At 38.8% G+C, this 25,593-nt stretch overlaps 1 protein-coding gene across 1 annotated transcript in view; it reads left to right on the forward strand.

Annotated features, from left to right (window-relative positions):
- LOC103510976 (transcription factor AP-4) overlaps nucleotides 1–25,593 on the forward strand; it is an 80,977-nt gene that overhangs the window by 52,939 nt on the left and 2,445 nt on the right. The window contains exons 3-5 of the mRNA XM_026824878.1: nucleotides 23,669–23,822; nucleotides 24,831–25,113; nucleotides 25,180–25,228. Of these exons, the coding sequence (XP_026680679.1) occupies nucleotides 23,669–23,822; nucleotides 24,831–25,113; nucleotides 25,180–25,228 (486 nt within the window). The remainder of the gene's footprint in view (nucleotides 1–23,668; nucleotides 23,823–24,830; nucleotides 25,114–25,179; nucleotides 25,229–25,593) is intronic.

Raw genomic sequence — 25,593 nt, forward strand, 5'->3', positions numbered from 1 at the left:
ATACATACATACATACGTACAGACCATGGGCTAAAAACCACTTTTTTGGAATCAGGGGAAAAACGGATATTTCCAACCATTTCCCGATTTTGAACATTTGGACCGATAAAAATCACTTTTTTGACATCAGGGGATCCCAAAACGGATATTTCCAACCATTTCCCGATTTTGAAAATTTGGACCGATTGCAATACTTTCATTATCAGGGGACCCCAAAACGGATATTTCCACCCATTTCCCGATTTTGAAAATTTGGACCGATTGCAATACTTTCATTACAGTATAGCCGCTAAACTGTAGTAATAGAAAGTAAAAAGAAACCATGATGATGAAAAACATCGCAGAAGAAAACGAGCAAATAGATGAGTATGAAGAGCATAGGAAGATAGAAAACACGAAATAAATCCATGACAACATAAACAACAAAGCATACGAGTATGATGAGCGTGAATGACAAGACATACATCATCTCCATCCAGTCATATTACTCAGAACTCAGAACACTAGCCTATACACAAAACATAGCAACTGAAAAGATTTCGCTATAAATAGAAATAGAGAAAGGTGGAGTCAGAAGACTGCATTCCAAGCAGAACAGAACACATGTATGTCTATCATTTACAGGGGATTTGTTTTGAAGAACCAAACTTTCAATAACACTTGTTCGAAATGAAACATCCGAAACTTGATCCAATGTTGAGAAGCGCTGATGGCATCATAGACACGTCTGGAGTACTGTCTGGTGTCTATGAACCTTGCAACCAAAACATGTTCCTCTGCCAGCTGAGTAATGAATGGAATGAAACTTTTACGACAGTGTTCCTTTGTTTGTACTAAACTCATTTCTAGCTGTGATAAGCTATGATATTGTTTCGGTTAATGGGTACATCGGTACATACTCGTACACTTAACTATGTCCCTAGAGTCCCTAGACTAACGTTCGGGCGTTACCATTGGAAGTTCCCTCTTTAGGGGCCACAAAAAAGGCCTTTTGGTAGTCACACCGTTCCCATTGTAAAATTCATTTGGTAGTCACACCGTTCCCATTGTAAAATTCATTTGGTAGTGACACCGTTCCCATTGTAAAATTCATTTGGTAGTCACACCGTTCCCATTGTAAAATTCATTTGGTAGTCACACCGTTCCCATTGTAAAATTTAAACATAGGTAAATAAGTAAAATATTCAAAATATTCCATTCATAATTCTGTGCCTGTCTGATATTTTTTTTTTCCAAAACACTCATTTTTTTGTTCGTTATCACTTTCCTTGGCGATGCGCTGTTTGGGCCTCGTTCTGGGGTTATCAGTTTTCCAATACAAAGTAGCTCCACTGTATAACTCTTGGCTCACTCTCCATATCATACTTGACACGTATACTAATATACATATGATGATTCTATCACCCTCCGCTCCTCCTCTCTTATCTCCCCTCCAAGGTCAAACATCTGATGATCTTCCCCCTATCAGCTGTTCTTGGTAATCCCGTACTATAGAAATCATTTATTACATACAGGGTGATTGCCTGATCAGCTGATTATACAAGGTGTTGTTAATCCAGTATCCCAGCTGTTGAGAAAAACAGATTTAGGGTGGATTTCACCAATATATTTTCAGCCTGTTAATCTAACCAACAGCCTGTAAGGTTTCATTTGATTTATATAGGCTTAATAGGGATGTTAGAAGCTAAAAGGAAAGTAAAAAGTAGGTTTGTGGAACCCACCCTTAATACGTTCTTTATTTCGTGCTCATGTTATGGACGTGATAAGACGTTACAGCTGTGTCCACACACAGTCGACCGGTCATCGATCGACGAGGTGAAAGTTGTCGAGGCAGTGTGGACGGTTTCAGTGGACTACGAGTGGACACAGCTTACCGGGCCACCCTGTATAAAGCGAGACCTGTGTGTAAATATAGCGAGGGTTGTTGTGCAAGGGTCCTGATGATGGTAGTGGGTTTTGTTCAAATCAGCTGCTCTCCTTGTTTTATAACTGGAAATATAAAAGGGTGTCTGTATTAAGTCGACCGGTCATCGATCGACGAGGTGAAAGTTGTCGAGGCAGTGTGGACGGTTTCAGTGGACTACGTGTGGACACAGCTTACCGGGCCACCCTGTATAAAGCGAGACCTCGGTGTAAATATAGCGAGGGTTGTTGTGCAAGGGTACTGATGATGGTAGTGGGTTTTGTTCAAATCAGCTGCTCTCCTTGTTTTATAACTGGAAATACAAAGGGGTGTCTGTATTGGAGGGTGGGGGTTTCATAGCCTAGGCTGGTCTGGAAGGGTGCTGAATCCAACATCAAGTTGTGTTGTCTTCGCGCTATGGTTTTATCAGAAGGAATCATATGTTTACCATACCAGCGTATCATATGTTTACCAAATCATCACATGTTTTATGACGAAATTTTTATCACTTGTTAACTGCGGCTTTTGTATTGGATAGGGCTGTGAGTGTATATTATAAATTTGGGTCTTTGTTTTCCCCCAGTGTAGACTAGTTTTCTGGTTTTGTTCATTTAGGGCACGGGCTGATGTCATTCTTAATAAAGCAGAAGTTCCACTCCATTTCTACTAAATTACTCTAAAAGCTATCTTCCCCAACCTAAAGCTTTTAGTGAGACGGAAAAAAAATCTTCTTTTCTTTCTCCCTATCTCCTTCCGTCCTCTCTCTCTCTCCCTCCCTCCCTCCCTCCCTCCCTCTTTCGACCTCTCTCTCCGCCTCTTTCTCATTTCCTCTCTGAGAAGGTTCTCTCAGTTGTACCTAAGGAAAGGAAGAAAATATAGCCTCTCTCCGTCTCATTCTCTCTCCCTCTCTCTCTCTCTCTCTCTCTCTCTCTCTCTATCATAATAATAATAATTATATCTCGCGTGACCTGATTGGAAAGTACTCTCATTTTTCCAGACCGGAAATGCTAGTAAAAAAAAACCTCTCAAACCCCTCCTCTAATTCCTTAATTACGAAACCTCATTAATAAGTATGTTTGTTTTTGTTAACCTCATGCTCTGGGGAGCTCGGCCCTAAATGGCTCTAATTTCGTTTTTTTTCCTCATTTTCATAGGTAGTTTTTTCCATTTTTCAATTGAATAGTAGTTATTTGAAGGTAAAAAGTCCTGCCTATCTATGATTACTTGATTACCTACATAGGAAGAGACATGTGACTACAACCCTCCTGCACGCTAATTTTATGTTAATTTTTCATTGTACAAAAAATCTGGGAGGAAGAAGTGTGTCTACTATTATTACTCCCTAGACCAGGGGTTTCCAACTTGCATGTGTATGCGGGCCACATGCTACATTGGGAGGTACTTCGCGGGCCACATATGTACAATTGTACATAGGGGAGCACCCCCCCCCCCTTAACCCCCCCCTTAACTATTCAGAAATGCAGTCAGATCAAATTTTTCAAAAAGTATTGGAAGATTTTTGCCTCTTTTTATTACATTCAGGTAAGTTTTGTACAAATCTCAAAAAGCTTCGCGGACACAAAATGGTCTGCGAAGAGGTGTGAAAAAATTCGCGGTTTTCGAATTTTTACTTCCTAGCAATATGTAGCTCCTTTGTAGTATGATCCTTTCTGCCCACCCAGAAACTATCTGGAATCTAATTGTAGGGAAAAATAGTTCTGGTCGGCACTAAGTAATTTATGTAGGTATGTGAAAAGATGAAAATAATGAGTTAAGGCGTTGAGGACGAAGCAGTCAAGTACCTAAAACAAACTAGGTATTCACTATTTTTCCTCAATTTCTCGATTAATTAGTATCTACTAATTACCTACTTGTGTTAATTTTATTCATAACTTAACTGGGAATAGAGAGGAATCGAGTTAATTATTATTTTCATTGGTCGTTCAACTTTTTTTTAGCCAAACCTGTTTGTTGAGATGCACGTACATTTGTTTCCGGGAATCGGGTTGATTTTCTTTGTAGATTCATGATGTTTATCCCTCACTAATTATTTATGAAATAAATCTAATTAGGTATCTATCTAATCTAAGTATTTATAGCATAATGAAGACTAACGGGTCTAAAAATAAAGTCAATTAACATTAGGATGAGGAAAACACAAATATAAAATCCGCCATGCTCGAATTTTACTCTTATTTTAAAATCCCTAATGCTTGAATTGAAAACTGAAAGGTGTAGTTGGAAGTTGTACTATTCGTCCCTATATTATTGCAGTCAGTAGCAATTCATATCAATTATCCACAATGAGGAGTGAGGTGTCAAATCCACGTCTCTTTGAGCCCACCACAAGACAACGCCTTGACAAGTTTTCATCATGGTGTAAAAGCTCCATGCTTTTTCCACGTGGGCCCCGTCTGTGTGCGTATCGATTAGGGCTTAACATTTCCCTCCACTCGGTCTCGTCGTCACTCTATTCCCCCCCAATTTCCCTTCTCCCTCCCGAGGAAAGCTTCCTTTTCCCCTGCATCCCTCTGTCGCTCCCACCACCTACTCCCTCCGCGAGGGAAGGTTCCACCTGTCCCCCCACATGAAGGCGTCTCCTCATAGCGGAGAAATTTATTGATCGCTCAGCTGTTTGCAGGGCGCGGCCTTACTCTCCTAGTACGATGACTCATCGCCATTAGTATCAACTGAGACCTCCAGGGGCGAACATAGGCGCCGTGCCAGTGAGACAAGATCGGAGTAGTGGGAACGTGTCGCATCCTTGAGAAATCCTGATTTCGGTAGTTCTTAGAGATAGTTTGCCATGGATATATGCAGGATTGGTAGTCAAAAATAGTCATAAATAGTCAAAAACAGACCATAAGTCTTCTCTGGACTAAAATGTTCCTCCCAACTGTTGAATCCCACGTCTGGTCCGGGTCTAAGTCTTCTCTGGACTAAAATGTTCCTCCCAACTGTTGAATCCCACGTCTGGTCCGGGTCAATCCCGTCTGAATATGGGACAAGACAAGACGAAGAAGAGTAGTGATAGACACCGGCATAATAACGAGTATTTAGCCAAGTGACAATGAGAATGAATCAACTCAATGATTGGGTGCGGAGTCTCATGAACAAATCAGGTCGAGATGTCGAGAATAGTTTACATCTGATAGTGATGGATAACATATTATACACGCAATTCACCACAACGCATATAACTGACCTCGACAATATTCTCTGCATTGTTTAGCGAGGGGGAACTTTCTTCAATGCACTATGCAGTCCTGGTCTAACTGGATATGCAGAAAATTAACTTGTAAAACTTTAACAAGATGTTTGTTTTACGAGCTTCAGGACTTGGGAAACGATAAATGTCAAAACCAAAGGAAGAGATAGATGAGTTATGACATTTAGCATCATGCCATGCAGGAGAAATACAAATAGATGGAGAGTTAGAAATAGCATTTCTCAATGAACTCAAGAGAGATACAGTGGAGCTTAAGGAATTTTATTTGCTAACACTCAGGATGGAGTTCCTAGAAGTGTTGTTACACTTGAAAGTAATGTACTCTCGAGGATTGTTCTATCTCTTGCCACACTGCCAAGTTTTAGACCAAGTGCTGAGATGGTGCGAGTTCTCAGAACGACTGTGAATTCCTGAAACCCATCTTTTCTGCCAAGATATGCTGAATGCTGATATTGCTCGTGATTTAAAAGACTTGGCATTGTGTTGAATTCTTTGCGATGGTTATCATTACTGGTGGTGTGATTCTTTCAAGTGTAGTATGATCCTTTCTGCCCACCCAGAAACTATCTGGAACCTAATTGTAGGGAAAAATAGTTCTGGTCGGTACTAAGTAATTTATGTAGGTATGTGAAAAGATAAAAATAATGAGTTAAAGCGTTGAGGACGATGCAGTCAAGTACCTAAAACAAACTGGGTATTCACTTTTTTTCCTCAATTTCTCGATTAATTAGTATCTACTGATTATCTACTTGTGTTATTTTTATTCATAACTTAACTGGGAATAGAGAGGAATCGAGTTAATTATTATTTTCATTGGTCGTTCAACTTTTTTTTTTTAGCCAAACCTGTTTGTTGAGATTGAGATGCACGTACATTTGTTTCCGGGAATCGGGTTGATTTTCTTTGTAGGTTCATGATGTTTATCCCTCACTAATTATGAAATAAATCTAATTAGGTATCTATCTAATCTAAGTATTTATAGCATAATGAAGACAAACGGGTCTAAAAATAATAGTCAATTAACATTAGGATGAGGAAAACACAAATAATATAAAATCCGCCATGCTCGAATTTTACTCTTATTTTAAAATCCCTAATGCTTGAATTGAAAACTGAAAGGTGTAGTTGGAAGTTGTACTATTCGTCCCTATATTAGTGCAGTCAGTAGCAATTCATATCAATTATCCACAGTGAGGTGTCAAATCCACGTCTCTTTCAGCCCACCACAAGACAACGCCTTGACAAGTTTTCATCATGGTGTAAAAGCTCCATGCTTTTTCCACGTGGGCCCCGTCTGTGTGCGTATATATCTTGAACAACAGACAGCCTCAGGAGAAATCCTGATAATATTGGTGTGACATGCGATGCGGTAGGTAACAGAAATCATGTTGCAGTGGTGTTGGTTTTGATTGAGTCGCTAGCTCGCTAGTCGGGTTCCATAGATCGGGAGAGTATTGACTCCAGTAATGTGATCGCATGCAACATGCATCATGGGAATAGGATATGTTCACACTTTGAACTTGAGAGAATGTCTTCAATCTCCCATGAACAAATGGTTCAACAATCAAATCAAATGTTACTTTGCATAGCTACGTAGTGAATGGTCTTCCCGCACCTTACACCATATCAAATATCAACAACACCATGGTACTAATCATAGTAACAACATGTGCTAAGAGATAAACTCCATAGTAACATACAACGTGCTCCTTTTACCGCCCAAAAACACGTTTAGCACAACAACACCAACACCAACACCAACGTAGTACACAACATCATTGAAACAAGCATCGTAGTAAGTATCACCAGCAACAAGAAATATTGAAGCATTAAAAATTCAATAAATTCAATGGGTGAATGGTTACCAAATTTCAAACACCCATTCAGATTTTGGTTGGAATACCAAAACTTCTAAGCAGGGTTTTTTAGAAAAATCTGAGGAATTTTAACAATTTTGCATCCTTTGGCGATAATACTACAAACCCAAGATCCGAGGATTTCTGTTTTGCGAAACCACGACCATGTGAGTGGGCGATGTTTGATGTGAAGTGACATTTACAATGTTGAAGAATGCGAAACAGTCATAATCCCATGTCCTCAGGAGAAATCCTGATAATATTAGTGTGACATGCGATGCGGTAGGTAACAGAAATCATGTTGCAGTGGTGTTGGTATTGATTGAGTCGCTAGTCGGGTTCCATAGATCGGGAGAGTATTGACTCCAGTAATGTGATCGCATGCAACATGCATCATGGGAATAGGATATGTTCACACTTTGAACTTGAGAGAATGTCTTCAATCTCCCATGAACAAATGGTTCAACAATCAAATCAAATGTTACTTTGCATTTGAAGCTATCCTTTTAGTTCACCTTCTAAGCAGGGTTTTTTAGAAAAATCTGAGGAATTTTAACAATTTTTCAATTTTTCATCTGCGATAATACTACAAACCCAAGACCCGAGGATTCCTGTTTCGCGAAACCACGACCATGTGAGTGGGCGATGTTTGATGTGAAGTGACATTTACAATGTTGAAGAATGCGAAACAGTCATAATCCCATGTGATCCAAGGTTCCATACGTTCTACCTACGTAACATTTGCCGTGGTGTATAACACGAAATGACACATGCAAGCGAAATGTCATGTGACAAATCCGCGAATAAATTTGTCTCAGTGTCAAATTTGCCTGAACAATAGCTCTCCTCTCTCACTACTTGCAGTGTTGTGTTTATGGTTCACCGCCTAATGCAGTAGGACTAATAGCATTTGCAAAGCTTCAGTCCTCTATCATCCTTGATGAAGTGTTAGATGTAGTCGGGCTGATACCCAGGTTAAATCACGTATGTTCAATATTTACATGGATGACTCATATAGGTACTTAGCTATCAGAAGGTTATTGAATAATAGAGAAATTGATAAATAGGTGATGTGCAGATAATATGTTGGCTTGTGAGAGCTTTAAAGTTAGAAAAAAACAAGTCTCCTTGTGGTTGCACTTCAGATTTTTTAGAATTTCTAAATGAATTTTTGTAGGATCTAACCAAGTTCTTACTATACACGGTTTATACAGTTAGTAACCCGACCTGTGGATTAGATGGTTAAAATAACGATAATTTTGACAGCCAGGTGTCCTCCCACGCAAAGATAAGGTAGCTCTAGGTAGATTTTATAATTTTATTTTCCTTTTTTAGAAGAAGAACCACCTTATAAAATACATCTTGAATATTCTTACCCTTTTTCAACCTTAAATTGAGATCTTTGGTAGTTCTACTATGATGGACAATATCATATATATGTAGTGATAGACACTGGTATTTGTCTGGCCGGGGGACTTTAAACAGGAAGGATATCAGCTTGAAATTTACCTTGTTGAAGATATAACAAAGATTGAGTTCGAAGGGCATCCACTCGTCAAAATTTGTAGCCAAAACCAAATGTCAGCCCAAAGCAATCACCCTAGGATTGAGAGGCTGACGAGAAACGCCAATCCCGTCTGAATATGGGACAAGACAAGACGAAGAAGAGTAGTGATAGACACCGGCATAATAACGAGTATTTAGCCAAGTGACAATGAGAATGAATCAACTCAATGATTGGGTGCGGAGTCTCATGAACAAATCAGGTCGAGATGTCGAGAATAGTTTACATCTGATAGTGATATTTGAAATCAATATTGTCCTTATCTTTATCCTGCGGATGTATATCAAACCTGTTTATGAGGTTTTCCTCTGTCTCTCTGAACAAATAAAAACAAACAGGTGATTATAATCACACATAATGAGGTCGTAAAGAAATTGATCAATAATAATTTAATGAAATCTAATCGTTTAGAAATTTCTAATTGAACAAGTGAGCACTGGTTGGTTGCAGTAATGCAGTTTTTTCCTCGTTCTCATGGAACATTGGAACACCTCATTTTTCTTGTACCTTTGACTTTCTAAACCACAGTGTATGTCTTTGTGATACTTTCTCATGACTCTCATGAGTGATTTCCATTTCTCCAGTGGTGTGGCCTTTACCAGACTACAATCCAAGCCTTTGTGTTTTGTGTGTGTTCCTCTGCCAGCTGAGTAATGAATGGAATGAAACTTTTACGACAGTGTTCCTTTGTTTCTGCTAAACTCATTTCTAGCTGTGATAAGCTATGATATTGTTTCGGTCAACGGGTACATTGGTAGATCGGTACATATGTATTTATACACTTATATCCCTGGAGTAACATTCGGTCGTCACCCTTGGAAGTTCCCTCTTTAGGGGCCATGAACACCATCATATTGCTGGGTAGGTATAGACACCGTAATTACTTGCATGCCGGAGATCCCGGGTTCGATTCTTGTCTATATCGTCTACAGTGTAGAATATTGGTGTAGACTCTACACTACACCAATATTACTCGTACAGTTAAGTTGCAATTCAACATGTTCAGTAACATTGCTGAGTAATCTGTTTGTGTTTACGCGACAATTTAGGGCTTGGTCTTGTAAGTTTAGGATATTATGTACAATCTAGGCTACTTTAGGGTGTTGCTTTGCTCTTATTTCTTGATCTCTATGTTATTTCTGAGCGCACATTTCCTCATTTCACTCAACTTTATTCTCGTGACCTATTTTGACACCATTTTTCTTCACCGGTTTGTCTTTATTAACTTTATTTCGCTAATGTTCAGCGCTCTACTGGGATTGGTTGAAGCATCACAATACTTTACCCTCTGTAGTCTTCTTCACTCTTCTGTATATCGTTTATCATACCTTGCACATTAATATCGATTTATATGAAAAAAACACTTGCTTCGTTATTACTTATAGGTAAGGATAACATATTGCAGTAACTTCTCATTATATTTACACACACCTGTTCTTCTTCTCCACATGCCACCTGAGTCATTGAGATATTCAATCATATGTTGAACAGTCGTGGTAAAGGGCACGGTAGACGAAATTGAGACGGTTAAAACTAGAAAAAAATCGCATACATTGTTGCCAAAAATTATCAAAATCTGTTGAAATTTCACGAGGGAACTGCAGTCGTTAGCAATATTACCCCGATATCACTCATATTTCACGGACTAAAGTCATTTTTAAGACGTAATAATTTATGTTGTCTGATAACTACTTTTGTACTCCGTTACTTCATTGTAAACTTTGAAGATGGCCGCAGAATGGTTTCTTCTTATGGAATATGTGTCTATTCATTGATAAGCTGAGCGCCTACCTGATACCAACAGAATGTGACTATATGCAGAGTTCCCAACATAATGGTTAACATAATTATCCAGTACCCTCCTCTTCTCCTAGTCAGCTAAAAATAGAAAACAAATTGCTAGTTCTCCTCACGGTTCTATGCTCAAAGCAAGCCACACTTGCATAGATATGGAAAACCTTGAAATCTGGTTTGTGTACAGGTATGGGCTGAAGGGGGAAGGAGCATTGTCGCTGGTTTAGAATCGGTTTTAATTGATTTTGAATGGGTATTTCTAATTCTAGCGACAATGGTGGGCTCATTTTGTTTCTAAAATCAAAGTCAAAATTTCTAATGCTACCCCCTTCCGGTCTGGTCTGATTTTAATAGGAATAAGTTCGGCTGAGGATATTCTAAATTAGTGCATATGGTCTAAAACTGTTACAAAGAGAGAGGCGAAATCTGTTAAGGAAGGTATCAAAATCTGGCCCAGAAGAACATATTGATAAAGGTAGAGAAGTATCTACAGTGAAGCGCTCAATGTAAACGAACCCAAACCGAGAGTCGGTAATAGTAATAGACCAATGGAGCGCACGCAACTAGAACTAATGAACAAGCAGAGAATTCTTCAGTCCAGAGAATGAACTGAGACTGTAGAATAGTAAAGTGGAAGAGTACCTACCGAGTACCAGAGAGCAGCGGAGCGGCGGGTGAAAGAACCCATGTCCTTGAAACTGGCAACCAATGTCAAGAAATAAAAAAAACCGACTTCTCTTTACTCTTACTATAGCATACAATGTTGTTTGTGGCTGTGAGACAGGGCAGGCGAGTTATGTTAGAGATATCTTAACGATATAGTGTATGCTACTCATCGCATCGTGTAGAATGAAAAGAAAAAAGAATGAAAACCTACCTATCTGGTATCTCGGTAATAAATACGATTTCAAATTACCGATACTTGAAGTGTATAAAATACCTTGGTGCAGGCCAATTATGGTTGGAAGAAAATTAGACTCATCATCTGATTGGAATGATTATAGAATGAAATAGTCGATAGATGTACTTTGTAATCTACTGATCAGTAGTATGTCTCGTTTTTCTGTTGTTGATTTTACTTAGGGAGGATGAAGTGTCTACATACAAGAATAGTAAAGTGGAAGAGTACCGAGTATCAGCGGAGCGGCGGGTGAAAGAACCCATGTCCTTGAAACTGGCAACCAATGTCAAGAAATAAAAAAAAAAAAACCCCGACTTCTCTTTACTCTTACTATAGCATACAATGTTGTTTGTGGCTGTGAGACAGGGCAGGCGAGTTATGTTAGAGATATCTTAACGATATAGTGTATGCTACTCATCGCATCGTGTGGAATGAAAAGAAAAAAGAATGAAAACCTACCTATCTGGTATCTCGGTAATAAATACGATTTCAAATTACGGATACTTGAAGTGTATGAAATACCTTGGTGCAGGCCAATTATGTTTGGAAGAAAATTAGACTCATCATCTGATTGGAATGATTGTAGAATGAAATAGTCAATAGATGTACTTTGTAATCTACTGATCAGTAGTATGTCTCGTTTTTCTGTTGTTGATTTTACTTAGGGAGGATGAAGTGTCTACATACGCAAATCTCCATAAAACCCCTGCAATTTGTTAAAATGTCATCAAACCCGTCTTTCAGGGGGGGTGACTTCTACAAATCTTGATTGATAAGTTTGGCGGTAACTTGGGAGAGTGAGGAGTCTTCATCATATGGGAGGCTCTCGTGTCACTTATCCCACGTTCTCAATTCACAGATAAAACCGTACACGGACCGAACTTCAGATATATCGAATGATTATAGAATGAAATAGTCAATAGATGTACTTTGTAATCTACTGATCAGTAGTATGTCTCGTTTCCCTGTTGTTGATTTTACTTAGGGAGGATGAAGTGTCTACGTACGCAAATCTCCATAAAACCCCTGCACTTTGTTAAAATGTCATCAAACCCGTCTTTCAGGGGGGTGACTTCTACAAATCTTGATTGATAAGTTTGGCGGTAACTTCCAGGGGGGTGACTTCTACAAATCTTGATTGATAAGTTTGGCGGTAACTTGGGAGAGTGAGGAGTCTCTTCATCATATGGGAGGCTCTCGTGTCACTTATCCCACGTTCTCAATTCACAGATAAAACCGTACACGGACCTTAACAACTTCTCCTGCAAGTCCCTCGCTTTATGTCTTGTAGTACCAGTGTGACCATATTGGGGATTTTGACCCTAGATTTAGGGACTTTTGAAGGTCTCTTGAGACTTTTTTGAGCATCTTTTCTTCACCAGTTTGTCTTTATTTCGCTAATGTTCAACGCTCTACTGGGATTGGTTGAAGCATCACAGTACCCTCTATAGTCTTCTTCACTCTTCTGTATATCGTTTATCATAGCTTGCACATTGATATCGATTTATATGAAAAAAACACTTGCTTCGTTATTACTTATAGGTAAGGATAACACATTGCAGTAACTTCTCATTATATTTACACACACCTGTTCTTCTTCTCCACATGCCACCTGAGTCATTGAGATATTTAATCATATGTTGCGTTGTATTATTCATTAGATAAATATTCATATCATCAGGTTTCGGTTTATAAAATCTCGTGAAGCTCTTCTGAATGGGGGTTTTGGTTTTGTGACGTCACACGATAAAATCGTTAAATCAGACACACTGGATAGAGAGAATCTCCAAACCGGAATTTTCGGATAAAATCGAAAGGTAGGCCCCGGCCCGACTGAGTGGGAATCAACGACCCAAAATATTATTAACGATAGTAATAATAATAAAACAACGTGTAGTGTCCCCCACATAATGGTGATGGTCTTGTAGGATGTTAACCCTTTCTTGATAAGGACTGTCTGCAATCCAAATCAACAAAGAACTTGTGGTCAATTCGAATTGTCAAGGGCCAGTGAAATTGTCAAGGGCCAAGGAGGGGGTCTCCTTGTTTTCTTTGAATGGAATTTACTTTTTACTTTCTTCGTTATTTAGTTGTTTCGCTTTCTAATTTCCATTTCACCTGCTCCTTGGTGACTTTTGTTTTGGTTCTTCGTTTCTCAATTTCCTTTTCTCTTTCACTCGAGCGTGTTTTATTGAATTGTTACTTTGTTGTACATTAGTTCTTTTGCAACCTTTGCTCTATTCAACTTTGTTTAGCTTTCTAATTTCCATTTCACCTGCTCCTTGGTGACTTTTGTTTTGGTTCTTCGTTTGTCACTTTCCTTTTCTCTTTCACTCGAGCGTGTTTTATTGAATTGTTACTTTGTTGTACATTAGTTCTTTTGCAACCTTTGCTCTATTCAACTGGAGGAGGGCTAATTCTGTTCTTCTGATAAAGACGGATTAAATCAGGATACAAGAAGTAATGGAATAGGTAAAAATATAATGTAGATGGGACAAGCTGATTATGTTGTTGTGAGGATTAGAGAAATGCATTAGAGGCTTTACATAATACTTTTTGGTTCTCAAAATACCTTGGGCTCTCTTGTCGAAGGAAAATCATTCTTTAGATAAGTTAGACTAAGCTCTTTTTATTTACAAATTACAAATTAAAATGAAATCAATTATGACGGTTTATGACACCTTGGGCTGGGCACTCACGTTCAGATGCCCATCATGCAAAACTGACGTAAGCCTGTCATGCAAACCTGAACGTGTGTAGTCGGCCTTATCCACGTCCCCGTTCTGGGGAGCATTAGCAGTTTTCTTCTCCCCCCGAGGCCGCGCCTAACATTTATCCCGGTCCCCAGACTCCCCTAATACGGGCCTCATTCTGTCTAGCAGCTCTAGCGTCTGTCTACAGATCAGCTGATTATCAAGGTCATGTGCATTGCGCATCGTGTTCATATTTTGTATTATTGTTGTTAAACGAGCGGAGTGAGATGAGAGTTTTTAGCTCGACGATTTTGCCTTTGGTTTGTCTGTCTGTTGGTTTTGCTGACAAGAAATGCCGACCCTATCTAAATAGGAAAAAGCAGAAGTTGATTTATTGTAACCAGCATCAAGCGGTTGGTCCGATTTTGATGTAATTTGGCAAATATGTTCAACCCACAAAGGGATTTTCACTTTGGATTTTGAGACCTATTGGACCTTTGAAGGCTCTGTCAAGTAGGGTTCCCAGACGTCCATATTTGTGGCCGTCACAGTCATCTTGTAGGTACCCCCTATTTAATTCTATGTAGGTAGGTAGGTACCTACTACTTTTTTAAACCAGTTAGTACGATTTTCGAGGTGTCCCGCTTAGATCGCGTGTCTAAATAGGAAAAAGCAGAAGTTGATTTCCAGCATCAAGCGGTGATGTGATTTGGCAAATATGTTCAACCCATAAAGGGATTTTCACTTTGGATTGTGAGACCTATTGGACCTTTGAAGGCTCTGTCAAGGCCCTTTTCCCGAGTGAGTTCCACAGTTCACGTATCTATCTGAATGTTTATATCTACCTACGTAAGTAGAGTATTAGTTCCGATGGCTATGCCGGCCTAAAAGTCCATAGAATTTTCAGTGAGGATTAACGAGTCCCAGATAACTAGAATGTCCTGTGTTTGAAAATTATCATCTGGTAACCCTACTGTCAAGGCCTTTTTCCCGAGTGAGTTCCACAGTTCACTTATCTATCTGAATGTTTATATCTACATACCTACGTAAGTAGAGTATTAGTTCCGATGGCTATGCCGGCCTAAAAGTCCATAGAATTTTCAGTGAGGATTAACGAGTCCCAGATACTGCGACAGGTGGATGTTAAACCATGTTGATTAACCCCGTTAACCACCAGAGGTTAATCAAGAAACCCGTCCGTATGATGAGTTAAACCATTAAATATGGGGTTACCTCATGAATTGAATTATTCAAATGAGTTTTCATATTCTAATTGAGTTAGCGGTGGGTATGGCGGTATTTCGGAAGTAAAAATCCTCTCATTTGTATATTAGGATTAATATGAAAGGAAACCACAGAACTTCTGGTACTGAAATTGGTATCTTATCTAACTATTAGTGGACAGATTAGATTAACATCTGGAGAAGATCAGGACGGTTTCACTGCGTACTTTGTATATTGTACAAATGTACATACATAGCTCTGAATATCATATGTTTGGAATGTACCCACACCTACCTGTTACTCAAAACATCGTTTGAAGCCTCTTTCCAAATCAGAAAACATACATTATACACTTGCCAAAAGGTCGATGGTAGTAGTTGTGCACCAATCCATGACCTAAACTTTAATCATTGTGCTAAAGTTTTAGACGAGGAGGATTCAGCTCAAAGTACTTCGAGCTTGTGATGGAATGACGAAAGATATAAATACATATCTACCTAGTAGGTACCTACCTACCTAAAGCCAATGATGCTATAAGCTATAATGTGTTGAAACATTTTCAATCGTACTTACTACGGAATGATGGAAAGTAAACAAACCCATGGTGTAGTAAATAGTCAGGAACTCAGTAGTAACCATACCCTACTCAAGCTACGTAGTGAATGGTCTTCCCGCACCTTACACCATATCAAATAACAACAACACCATGGTACTAATCATAGTAACACCATGTGTTTAGAGATAAACTCCATAGTAACATACAACGTGCTCCTTTTACCGCCCAAAAACACGTTTAGCACACCAACACCAACGTAGTACACAACATCATTGAAACAACCATCGTAGTATCACCAGCAACAAGAAATATTGAAGCATTAAAAATTCAATAAATTCAATGGGTGAATGGTTGCCAAATTTCAATCAATGGTGTAGTAAATAGTCAGGAACTCAGTAGTAACCATACCCTACTCTAGCTACGTAGTGAATGGTCTTCCCGCACCTTACACCATATCAAGTATCAACAACACCATGGTACTAATCATAGTAACACCATGTGCTAAGAGATAAACTCCATAGTAACATACAACGTGCTCCTTTTGCCGCCCAAAAACACGTTTAGCACAACAATATCAACGTTTGTGTACTACGATCGTAGTATCACGATCAACAAGAAATATTGAAGCATTTAAAATTCAATAAATTCAATGGGTGAATGGTTGCCAAATTTCAAACACCCATTCAGATTTTGGTTGGAATTAGGGTTGCCAACCGTACGTTATTTCCCGGAACAATCCGTATTTTTGTCAAAAATCAAATGTTCCGCCGGAACACACCCTTGTTCCGCCGGAACACACCTTTGTTCCGGTTTTTTCCAAATCTATGGAAAGTACGGGATCTGACTAATAAACAGAAAAAATTACGAAAAAAAAAAGTTTAAAAAGGTACGTACGAAAAACACAAAAACCCGCGAGTCGAGTAGGTAGTGTAGTGTAGGTAGTAACGTACTAGTACGAATGTATAACGTACATCTAATGACAACCCTGATGCCTCTTACATGCCAATCAAACTAATGTTCTATTCTTACTTACGAATCCTAATATCTAATGTTATCTTATATCTGTAGGAGTTGTCTGGTATGACAATGAGACGCGCAGAGACTGATGAACCTATGGACATGGAGTCTGACACGGCAAGTGGTAGCGGTAGTGGTCTGGAACTGACGGCACACCACCCTGCACCCCATGTAGCACATACCGAGACTGTGGTAGCCACCCCCCTCTCCCCCATGTCACCCACCCCCGTCATCAAGCAGGAACCAAGGGTTGAGGTAAGTCCAACACAATATGAAGTATCTATTAGTTTAAACCAAAACCAAGCCAGCCTAGAAAGTTTGGTTGGTAGTGCGTCTGCCTTCTAAGCGCTAGGTCGTGGGTTCGATTCCCCCCCGGGGCAGATTTTATCCTAAACAGACAGGGTTCGTTCCCGGAACGGCTGGCTTTCTCCTATCCTGTCTTCCTGACAACATGAAGTATCTATTAGTTTAAACCAAAACCAAGCCAGCCTAGATAGTTTGGTTGGTAGCGCGTCTGCCTTGAAAGCGCTAGGTCGCGGGTTCGATTCCCCCCCGGGGCAGATTTTATCCTAAACAGACAGGGTTCGTTCCCGGAACGGCTGGCTTTCTCCTATCCTGTCTTCCTCTTCGATTTCGGGACGATATAAGACCTTAGCAGTTGCAGTTCCCCTTATCAAAAAGTTTGTTGTTGGTAATACATATTTGAATAGAACCCTCTGAGTAGTATGCTCTGAGACTGACCCAAGCATTCTCAGAAGTTAACAAAGTGATTGTAGACCCAAGGATTAGTGTAAGCTCTTTTTACTTTCTATTACTACAGTATAGCGGAGCTATACTAGTAATGAAAGTATTGCAATCGGTCCAAATTTTCAAAATCGGGACAGCCGTTTCGAACCTTATCTTTTCAGGAATCGAACCCGCAACCTAGCGAACTAGGCTGACAGTATTGTTTTGAAATCTGGTGGAACAGAAATACCTGTTGGGCAATTTTAGATGGATTAAACGTTTAGTACAAGGTAAAACCTTAACAGTAGGTACATATTATCTCCAGAATGAACTTTATGTTTGAGATAAATGCTCCTGTGTATTATATTAAGGATCTTGTGTATAAAATGTTTCTGTATTATTTCATTTTCTGCATCAAACACTACTTCATAATATTCTTTTCAATAATATGATTATATTTATTATCAAAACAAAAGCCTGGTACGCGAAGCTACGATTTTTTCGTATCATCATAATATTGTATGAAATTTTACTAAGCTGTATAATATTTCTGTACCTACTATGTGTATGTGTACCGTGCCAATATTGTTTGGTCGGATCCTACAAAAAACCGTAGCATCTTTTACACAAAAGTTTGGAGGCTAAAAGAAATATTTCTTGTACGCACATGAGGTTTACAAGATGCAAGATAATAAAGAAATCATCCCAGGATAATATAGTAATTAAATAATTAATAATGGTAAAGAGTTATTATTTTTAACTTGAGAATCCAGTTAGTATAGGTATTAAAATGTGTCTTTTCTAAAAAGAAATTTTGTTTTTACCAATGAGAAAATTTTCTTGATAAAATAACTAGCGTCAATTTTGGTTCCTTTGTAGATTTTTAAAAAAATAGAACTTGGTAATTTACATCATCATGAAAAATTGGGTAATGGTTTTACAAGTTAGGAACTTCGGGTTTAGTAATTTTTTCATTTAGGTACAAGTTTCATTTTGTTATTTCTCTCGTCTTTTAAAGGCATTGTTTAACAGAAAAACAACTTCTCCTGCAAGTCCCTCGCTTTATGTCTTGTAGTACGCTTGTAGTAGTTGAGCATATTGTGAGGATAGGAAGAAGAGAAAATGTTTGCTTTGTTCTCGTCTCGAACCCAAGGTCATCTGAAGGGGAGGCAGGTGTGTCTCCCGCCGCCAACCAACTGGTTTCTCTACAATATATCTCCATTTATCCATTCTCTGCTTCCATCTTCCCCTAGCTCTTCTTATGTTATCCATTCTGTGTTCTTCCCCTAGTTCTTATTCTGATTATAGTTTCCCCCCGTCTTCCCGAAACGTAGCATCAGCTGTGTATTGTACCTTTTTTGTTTTTTTTTTTTTACTTTCTCGCAGATTTGAATTGTGTTTGAGATGCGCAATCTGATTTTTACTTTCTATTTTTTGGAGGGATATTGGTGTTGAGAAACGTAGCATCAGCTGTGTATTGTACCTTTTTTGTTTTTTTACTTTCTCGCAGATTTGAATTGTGTTTGAGATGCGCAATCTGATTTTTACTTTCTATTTTTTGGAGGGATATTGGTGTTGATACCTGTTACTCAAAACATCGTTTGAAGCCTCTTTCCAAATCAGAAAACATACATTATACACTTGCCAAAAGGTCGATGGTAGTAGTTGTGCACCAATCCATGACCTAAAGTCCTAAACTTTAATCATTGTGCTAAAGTTTTAGACGAAGAGGATTCAGCTCTAAGTACTTCGAGCTTGTGATGGAATGACGAAAGATATAAATACATATCTACTTATCTACCTAGTAGGTACCTACCTACCTAAAGCCAATGATGCTATCAAGCTATAATGTGTTGAAACATTTTCAATCGTACTTACTACGGAATGATGGAAAGTAAACAAACCCTTGGTGTAGTAAATAGTCAGAAACTCAGTAGTAACCATACCTACTCTAGCTACGTAGTGAATGGTCTTCCCGCACCTTACACCATATCAAATAACAACAACACCATGGTACTAATCATAGTAACAACATGTGCTAAGAGATAAACTCCATAGTAACATACAACGTGCTCCTTTTGCCGCCCAAAAACACGTTTAGCACAACAACACCAACACAAACGTAGTACACAACATTATTAAAACAACCATCGTAGTATCACCTCAACAAGAAATATTGAAGCATTTAAAATTCAATAAATTCAATGGGTGAATGGTTGCCAAATTTCAAACACCCATTGAGATTTTGGTTGGAATACCAAAATTGGCTTGCACACCTTCAATATTAGCTTGGAGTCGTGAAGACTGTGTTGTCATCTACAAACTTGTGTAACAAAGGCTTGTATCAATTCAAATTTTTAGCGACGTTGTGTAAATATAGACCATTTGTCTGTGTTAGATCTTTGAAATTTACATTTGGAAAGTGCCCTCTTGTCGGGTAGTTTTTGCCAGCGGTTTCCTTCAAAATGTCTACTTTCCAAATTGTTTGGAGGTAGCAAAGATCAATAGATTTCCAAAATGGAATATTGTAAAAAAATCAATAATCGTTTATGATCATCAGGTAGATGAATGTAATCGATTGAGATCATCATTATCGGTTAGGTTACACGAGTCATACAGCCGTTACTAAATGAACCACGAGGTCTGATGCAGATAGTGTGTGCGCTCTTTCTTATAAGACATCTTCTAACCTCTTAACAACTTCTATCTTTGAAATTTACAATTGGAAAGTGCCCTCTTGTCGGGTAGTTTTTGCCAGCTGTTTCCTTGATAGTACTCAAAATTTCTTCTCTCCAAGTTGTTTGGAGGTAGTAAAGATCAATAGATTTCCAAAATGGAATATTGTAAAAAAAATTAATAATCGTTTATGATCATCAGGTAGATTAATGTAATCGATTGAGATCATCATTATCGGTTAGGTTGCACGAGTCATACAGCCGTTAGCCGTTACTATTACTAAATGAACCACGAGGTCTGATGCAGATAGTGTGTGCGCTCTTTCTTATAAGACATCTACAACTTCTCCTGCAAGTCCCTCGCTTTATGTCTTGTAGTACGCTTGTAGTAGTTGAGCATATTGTGAGGATAGGAAGAAGAGAAAATGTTTGCTTTGTTCTCGTCTCGAACCCAAGGTCATCTGAAGGGGAGGCAGGTGTGTCTCCCGCCGCCAACCAACTGGTTTCTCTACAATATATCTCCATTTATCCATTCTCTGCTTCCATCTTCCCCTAGCTCTTCTTATGTTATCCATTCTGTGTTCTTCCCCTAGTTCTTATTCTGATTATAGTTTCCCCCCGTCTTCCCGAAACGTAGCATCAGCTGTGTATTGTACCTTTTTTGTTTTTTTTTTTTTACTTTCTCGCAGATTTGAATTGTGTTTGAGATGCGCAATCTGATTTTTACTTTCTATTTTTTGGAGGGATATTGGTGTTGACTGCTGATGACTTTGAATGATGAATAATGAGGATTTTCTTACTCTTTAAGGTGCAATGGTGGTGGTGACTGACGACTGACCCAATCATTTTTAAGTTAAAAGTTGGTGACATCAAAAGGTGCCTGTGAATTTGCGTACATACTTTTTTTCCACATGAAATAACCTATCTTGTCAGAGTCAGACAGTCAGAGAGTTTCCGTTAGGTTAAACTTTCAAATTTCTGTTTGCTCTGGTGAAACTGGTGGTCAAACTCGAGACCTTGCACGTTGTAACCGAGTACTTGTCCTCTGGAAACCTGATAAACTGACAGAAGGAACCAGAGGGTGCAGTGTGCTCATCCCCTCTCACCCTTGCTCTCCCGAAGCCTTGAAAAGGAAGGTGGATTGTCAAGAAATAACGATAAGACCTTAGCAGTTGCAGTTCCCCCTATCAAACCGCATTTAAAAAAGTTTGTTGTTGGTAATACATATTTGAATTGAACCCTCTGAGTAGTATGTTCTGAGACTGACCCAAGCATTCTCAGAAGTTAACTAAGTGATTGTAGACCCAAGGATTAGTGTAAGCTCTTTTTTTCTCTATTTATTGGCATACCTGTTTGAGGGGGGTTTGTCTATTCCATTCAGAATATGCCTATGTATTCCATTCTAACTTCATATCTCCCTCCTCAGGTTGAACGAATCCCAGGATCTCCGACGGATGACAACTCGTCTTGCAACTCAGAGGATGGTGGGATCGATTCCAGCGTCTCGAGTGATAATGAGGATTTTCTTACTCTTTGGGGTGCAATGGTGGTGGTGACTGACGACTGACCCAATCATTTTTTTAAGTTAAAATTTGGTGACATCAAAAGGTGCCTGTGAATTTGCGTACATACTCTCTTTCCACATGAAATAACCCATCTTCTCAGAGTCAGACAGTCAGAGAGTTTCCGTTAGGTTAAACTTTCCAATTTCTGTTTGCTCTGGTGAAACTGGTGGTCAAACTCGAGACCTTGCACGTTGTAACCGAGTACTTTGTCCTCTGGAAACCTGACGAACTGAGAGAAGGAACCAGAGGGTGCAGTGTGCTCATCCCCTCTCACCCTTGCTCTCCCGAAGCCTTGAAAAGGAAGGTGGATTGTCAAGAAATAAGAAGTATGGTCTCATTTCTCTTTGTGTTACGTACAATTCTTTTCTTCTTTTTTCGCAACTCATATGTTGCGTTGTATTATTCATTAGATAAATATTCATATCATCAGGTTTCGGTTTATAAAAGCTCTTCTGAATGGGGGTTTTGGTTTTGTGACGTCACACGATAAAATCGTTAAATCAGACACACTGGATAGAGAGAATCTCCAAACCGGAATTTTCGGATAAAATCGAAAGGTAGGCCCCGGCCCGACTGAGTGGGAATCAACGACCCAAAATATTATTAACGATAGTAATAATAATAATAATAAAACAACGTGTAGTGTCCCCCCACATAATGGTGATGGTCTTGTAGGATGTTAACCCTTTGTTGATAAGGACTATCTGAAATCCAAATCAACAAAGAACTTGTGGTCAATTCGAATTGTCAAGGGCCAAGGAGGGGGTCTCCTTGTTTTCTTTGAATATTTACTTTTTACTTTCTTCGTTATTTAGTTGTTTAGCTTTTCGCAACCTCTCACAACTTCCTTCTTTTTGTGCGCTCTTTTTTTTTGCTCGCGTTCATTCTCAGAGTTCCCTATTATATATATCTAAGGCGGATTTTGCACACCTTGCCATTTCTCTCCCTCTCTTACTAAGATGTTGTTCCTTGAGAATCGTATTTATAATAGTCCATGTCCTGTTGAGGAGGGTCTTTCATGTTGACCATCTTGTGTTGTAGACTTGTCTTACTATGCCGTGAACAGAGGGTATTTTACTATGAATAATGAATATAACAGTGAATCTGCAATTTGCTAAGTCCCAGGTTTACAGTCTTGTGTTGACTCTTATCTTATGTTCTACTTTCTGGACGTTTTCCATGCACTCGGGCTTGGGCAGAAGTTCATTACGCCTCTCTGGAAGGCTCTGCTTGTTAGTGGAAAAATTAAGGGATTTGGATTTATAAATGGTGCCATTGCGAATCTCAATTCCCTCCCGAGGTGATATGATTGCGTAGGTACTGATTACAATATGAATGTTGAATACCTACCTACCTGCTAATAGAGTAGAGTTTCTTACAATAATATGAGTACTGATTGAGGGGATTGGATTATGTCTTTGCGTGATGGGTTAAGGATGTTTGGATCTGTATGTAAAATGTTGTGTTGGGCCTTGATCTTTGCACAGTGGAGATCTAATGCCTTCATTATTTTATGATTAACATATACAAATATGTTTATGATTAACTGCACAACTAGAACTATGTTAATCATATTGCACTCCATAATGGTAATATAAGGGTGGAGTACTGGCAGTCCAAGCCGAGGAATGCAGACAATCAGAAGTTTTCCCCGTAATGCAAAACATATGAATGTTGCTAATCCTAAATGATCTAAGGCGCAAAAAAAAAAAAAAAATCAGGATACTGAAAAATTTGTGCACCATATTAAATACCATCTTTGGCTGTCTTTAGAAAAACTTGGAATTGTAGATGGGATAAACCAATAACCAATTTTAAGATAAATGAAATACTACACCTTTGATAATATATCCTTTATCCTTTAAATGACGTCTGTTAACAAATGTTAATTTAAGATTTTAAGACATGAAAATAATTTCGATTTGATGTGACATTCTAACTCCCTGTTTGTTGTTTGCTTCACAGGCGGCCATTTTACAGCAGACAGCGGAGTACATATACGCCCTGGAGCAAGAGAAGACTAGACTACTGGCGCAGAACTGTCAGCTGAAGAGACTTATAGAACATGATAGAAATGAAGGCGAGTGTACTGTGAGCAAGAAACGCAAGACTGAATCGGGTGAGTATGATTATAGTAAGTCAGTATTGGTAAGCCAAAGGAGCGGAATGATACATTCCGGGAGTATGTAAGTAATACAACCATACTAGGAATCAAGTTGAAAAAGTGTGCAACAAGTTATCCCTGAACCCAAGCGCAGTAAAACTTGAAACTCTGACAAGGGCCTTTACTTTACTTCAGAAGTCTCAAAGGCGCCCACCGCCCACATACGTACTAATTAGCGAATTTCCTTTTTGAAAATGCACCTACACCAAAATGGATTGAAATCCGACCAGCTATTCCGTTCGAGTAAACACGATACACGAACGAGTTGAAATCTAGATCCAGGGGGTTTGAATCTAATGGAGAATTTTTGCGATAAGAACTAAGAAAAGAGTGGAGCAGAGACTAAAAAGTCCCATTATGCCAACAGTTTAAAAAGGCCTCATTTATTTACATCAATAATTAGTACAAACATAGGTTTAACATTAAAAGGATGGAAAAAAAATTATATAAAAAAGAGTTATTAATATGTAGTATTAGCCAACGAAGAGGTTACCACTAAAGATCTGAGGTGCTATCGTCTCACTAGTATTGTTCTCTCTCCTCCCCCGGCAGGTGTAGTTGTGGTGGAATCAAACCATACTAGGAATCAAGTTGAAGAAGTGTGCAACAAGTTATCCTTAAACTTAACTTGAAACTCTGAAAAGGGCCTTTACTTCAGAAGTCTCAAAGGGGCCCACATACGTACTAATTAGCGAATTTCCTTTTTGAAAATGCACCTACACCAAAATGGATTGAAATCCGACCAGCTATTCCGTTCGAAGTCCCATTATGCCAACAGGTTAAAAAGGCCTCATTTATTTACATCAATAATTAGTACAAACATAGGTTTAACATTAAAAGGATGGAAAAAATTATATATAAAAAAGAGTTATTAATATGTAGTATTAGCCAACAAAGAGGTTACCACTAAAGATCTGAGGTGCTATCGTCTCACTAGTATTGTTCTCTCTCCTCCCCCGGCAGGTGTAGTTGTGGTGGAATCGACAGAAGAAGGTCTGACAGAGGACGGCATTGTGATGGATCCTGAGGATAGTGCCCCCCTGAGTCCTGGTACGAACCAGGAGCTGATTGATATCCGCATTCAGTTGGATAGAGAGAGAGGACTGCGACTATTACTAGAAGAGAAGATACGCGCGATGCAGGGCAAACTGTATCCTGACAGGATACGGGAGATCACGCACCAGGTGCAAGTACAGTATGAGACTGAAGAGGTAAGCAACGCCGAGCGTGGAGACGGTCTGGACGGGTGACCCGTCCGGGACACGTTAGGGAATGATGGGGAGTTTTGATTGTGACAATGTTGTAACGGGAGATATAATCTATATCTTGTGGATCTACTGTGGTCGCTTGATATTATTTGGGTAAAAAATAACTTGGTGTTGTATTTGAGAATTTGCGTTTTCCCTCTGGTTTGTCTGAGATTCGGTTTGAAAATTTTACTACACAATAATAAAGCTTGAAGGGTTATATCGTTATATGTAATGGGTAATGGTAGATGAAACCTTCGGGGTTATTACTTTCTATTATTATTATTAAGCTTACGGGATATAGATCCCATTTTACAATATTAGGATTACCTAGCCTAGAATATTGAAACATAAAACATAAAAAGTGACTACCTACATTAAACATAAAAAAACTGACTACATATGAAAAAAAAAAAAAAAAAAAAAAAATAACAACATAAAAAACAAAAATTTGGGGAAAAATTTTAATTTTGTTTAGT

This window comes from Diaphorina citri, unplaced genomic scaffold (genome assembly GCF_000475195.1).
Source record: "Diaphorina citri unplaced genomic scaffold, Diaci psyllid genome assembly version 1.1 scaffold661, whole genome shotgun sequence".
NCBI lineage: Eukaryota > Metazoa > Arthropoda > Insecta > Hemiptera > Psyllidae > Diaphorina > Diaphorina citri.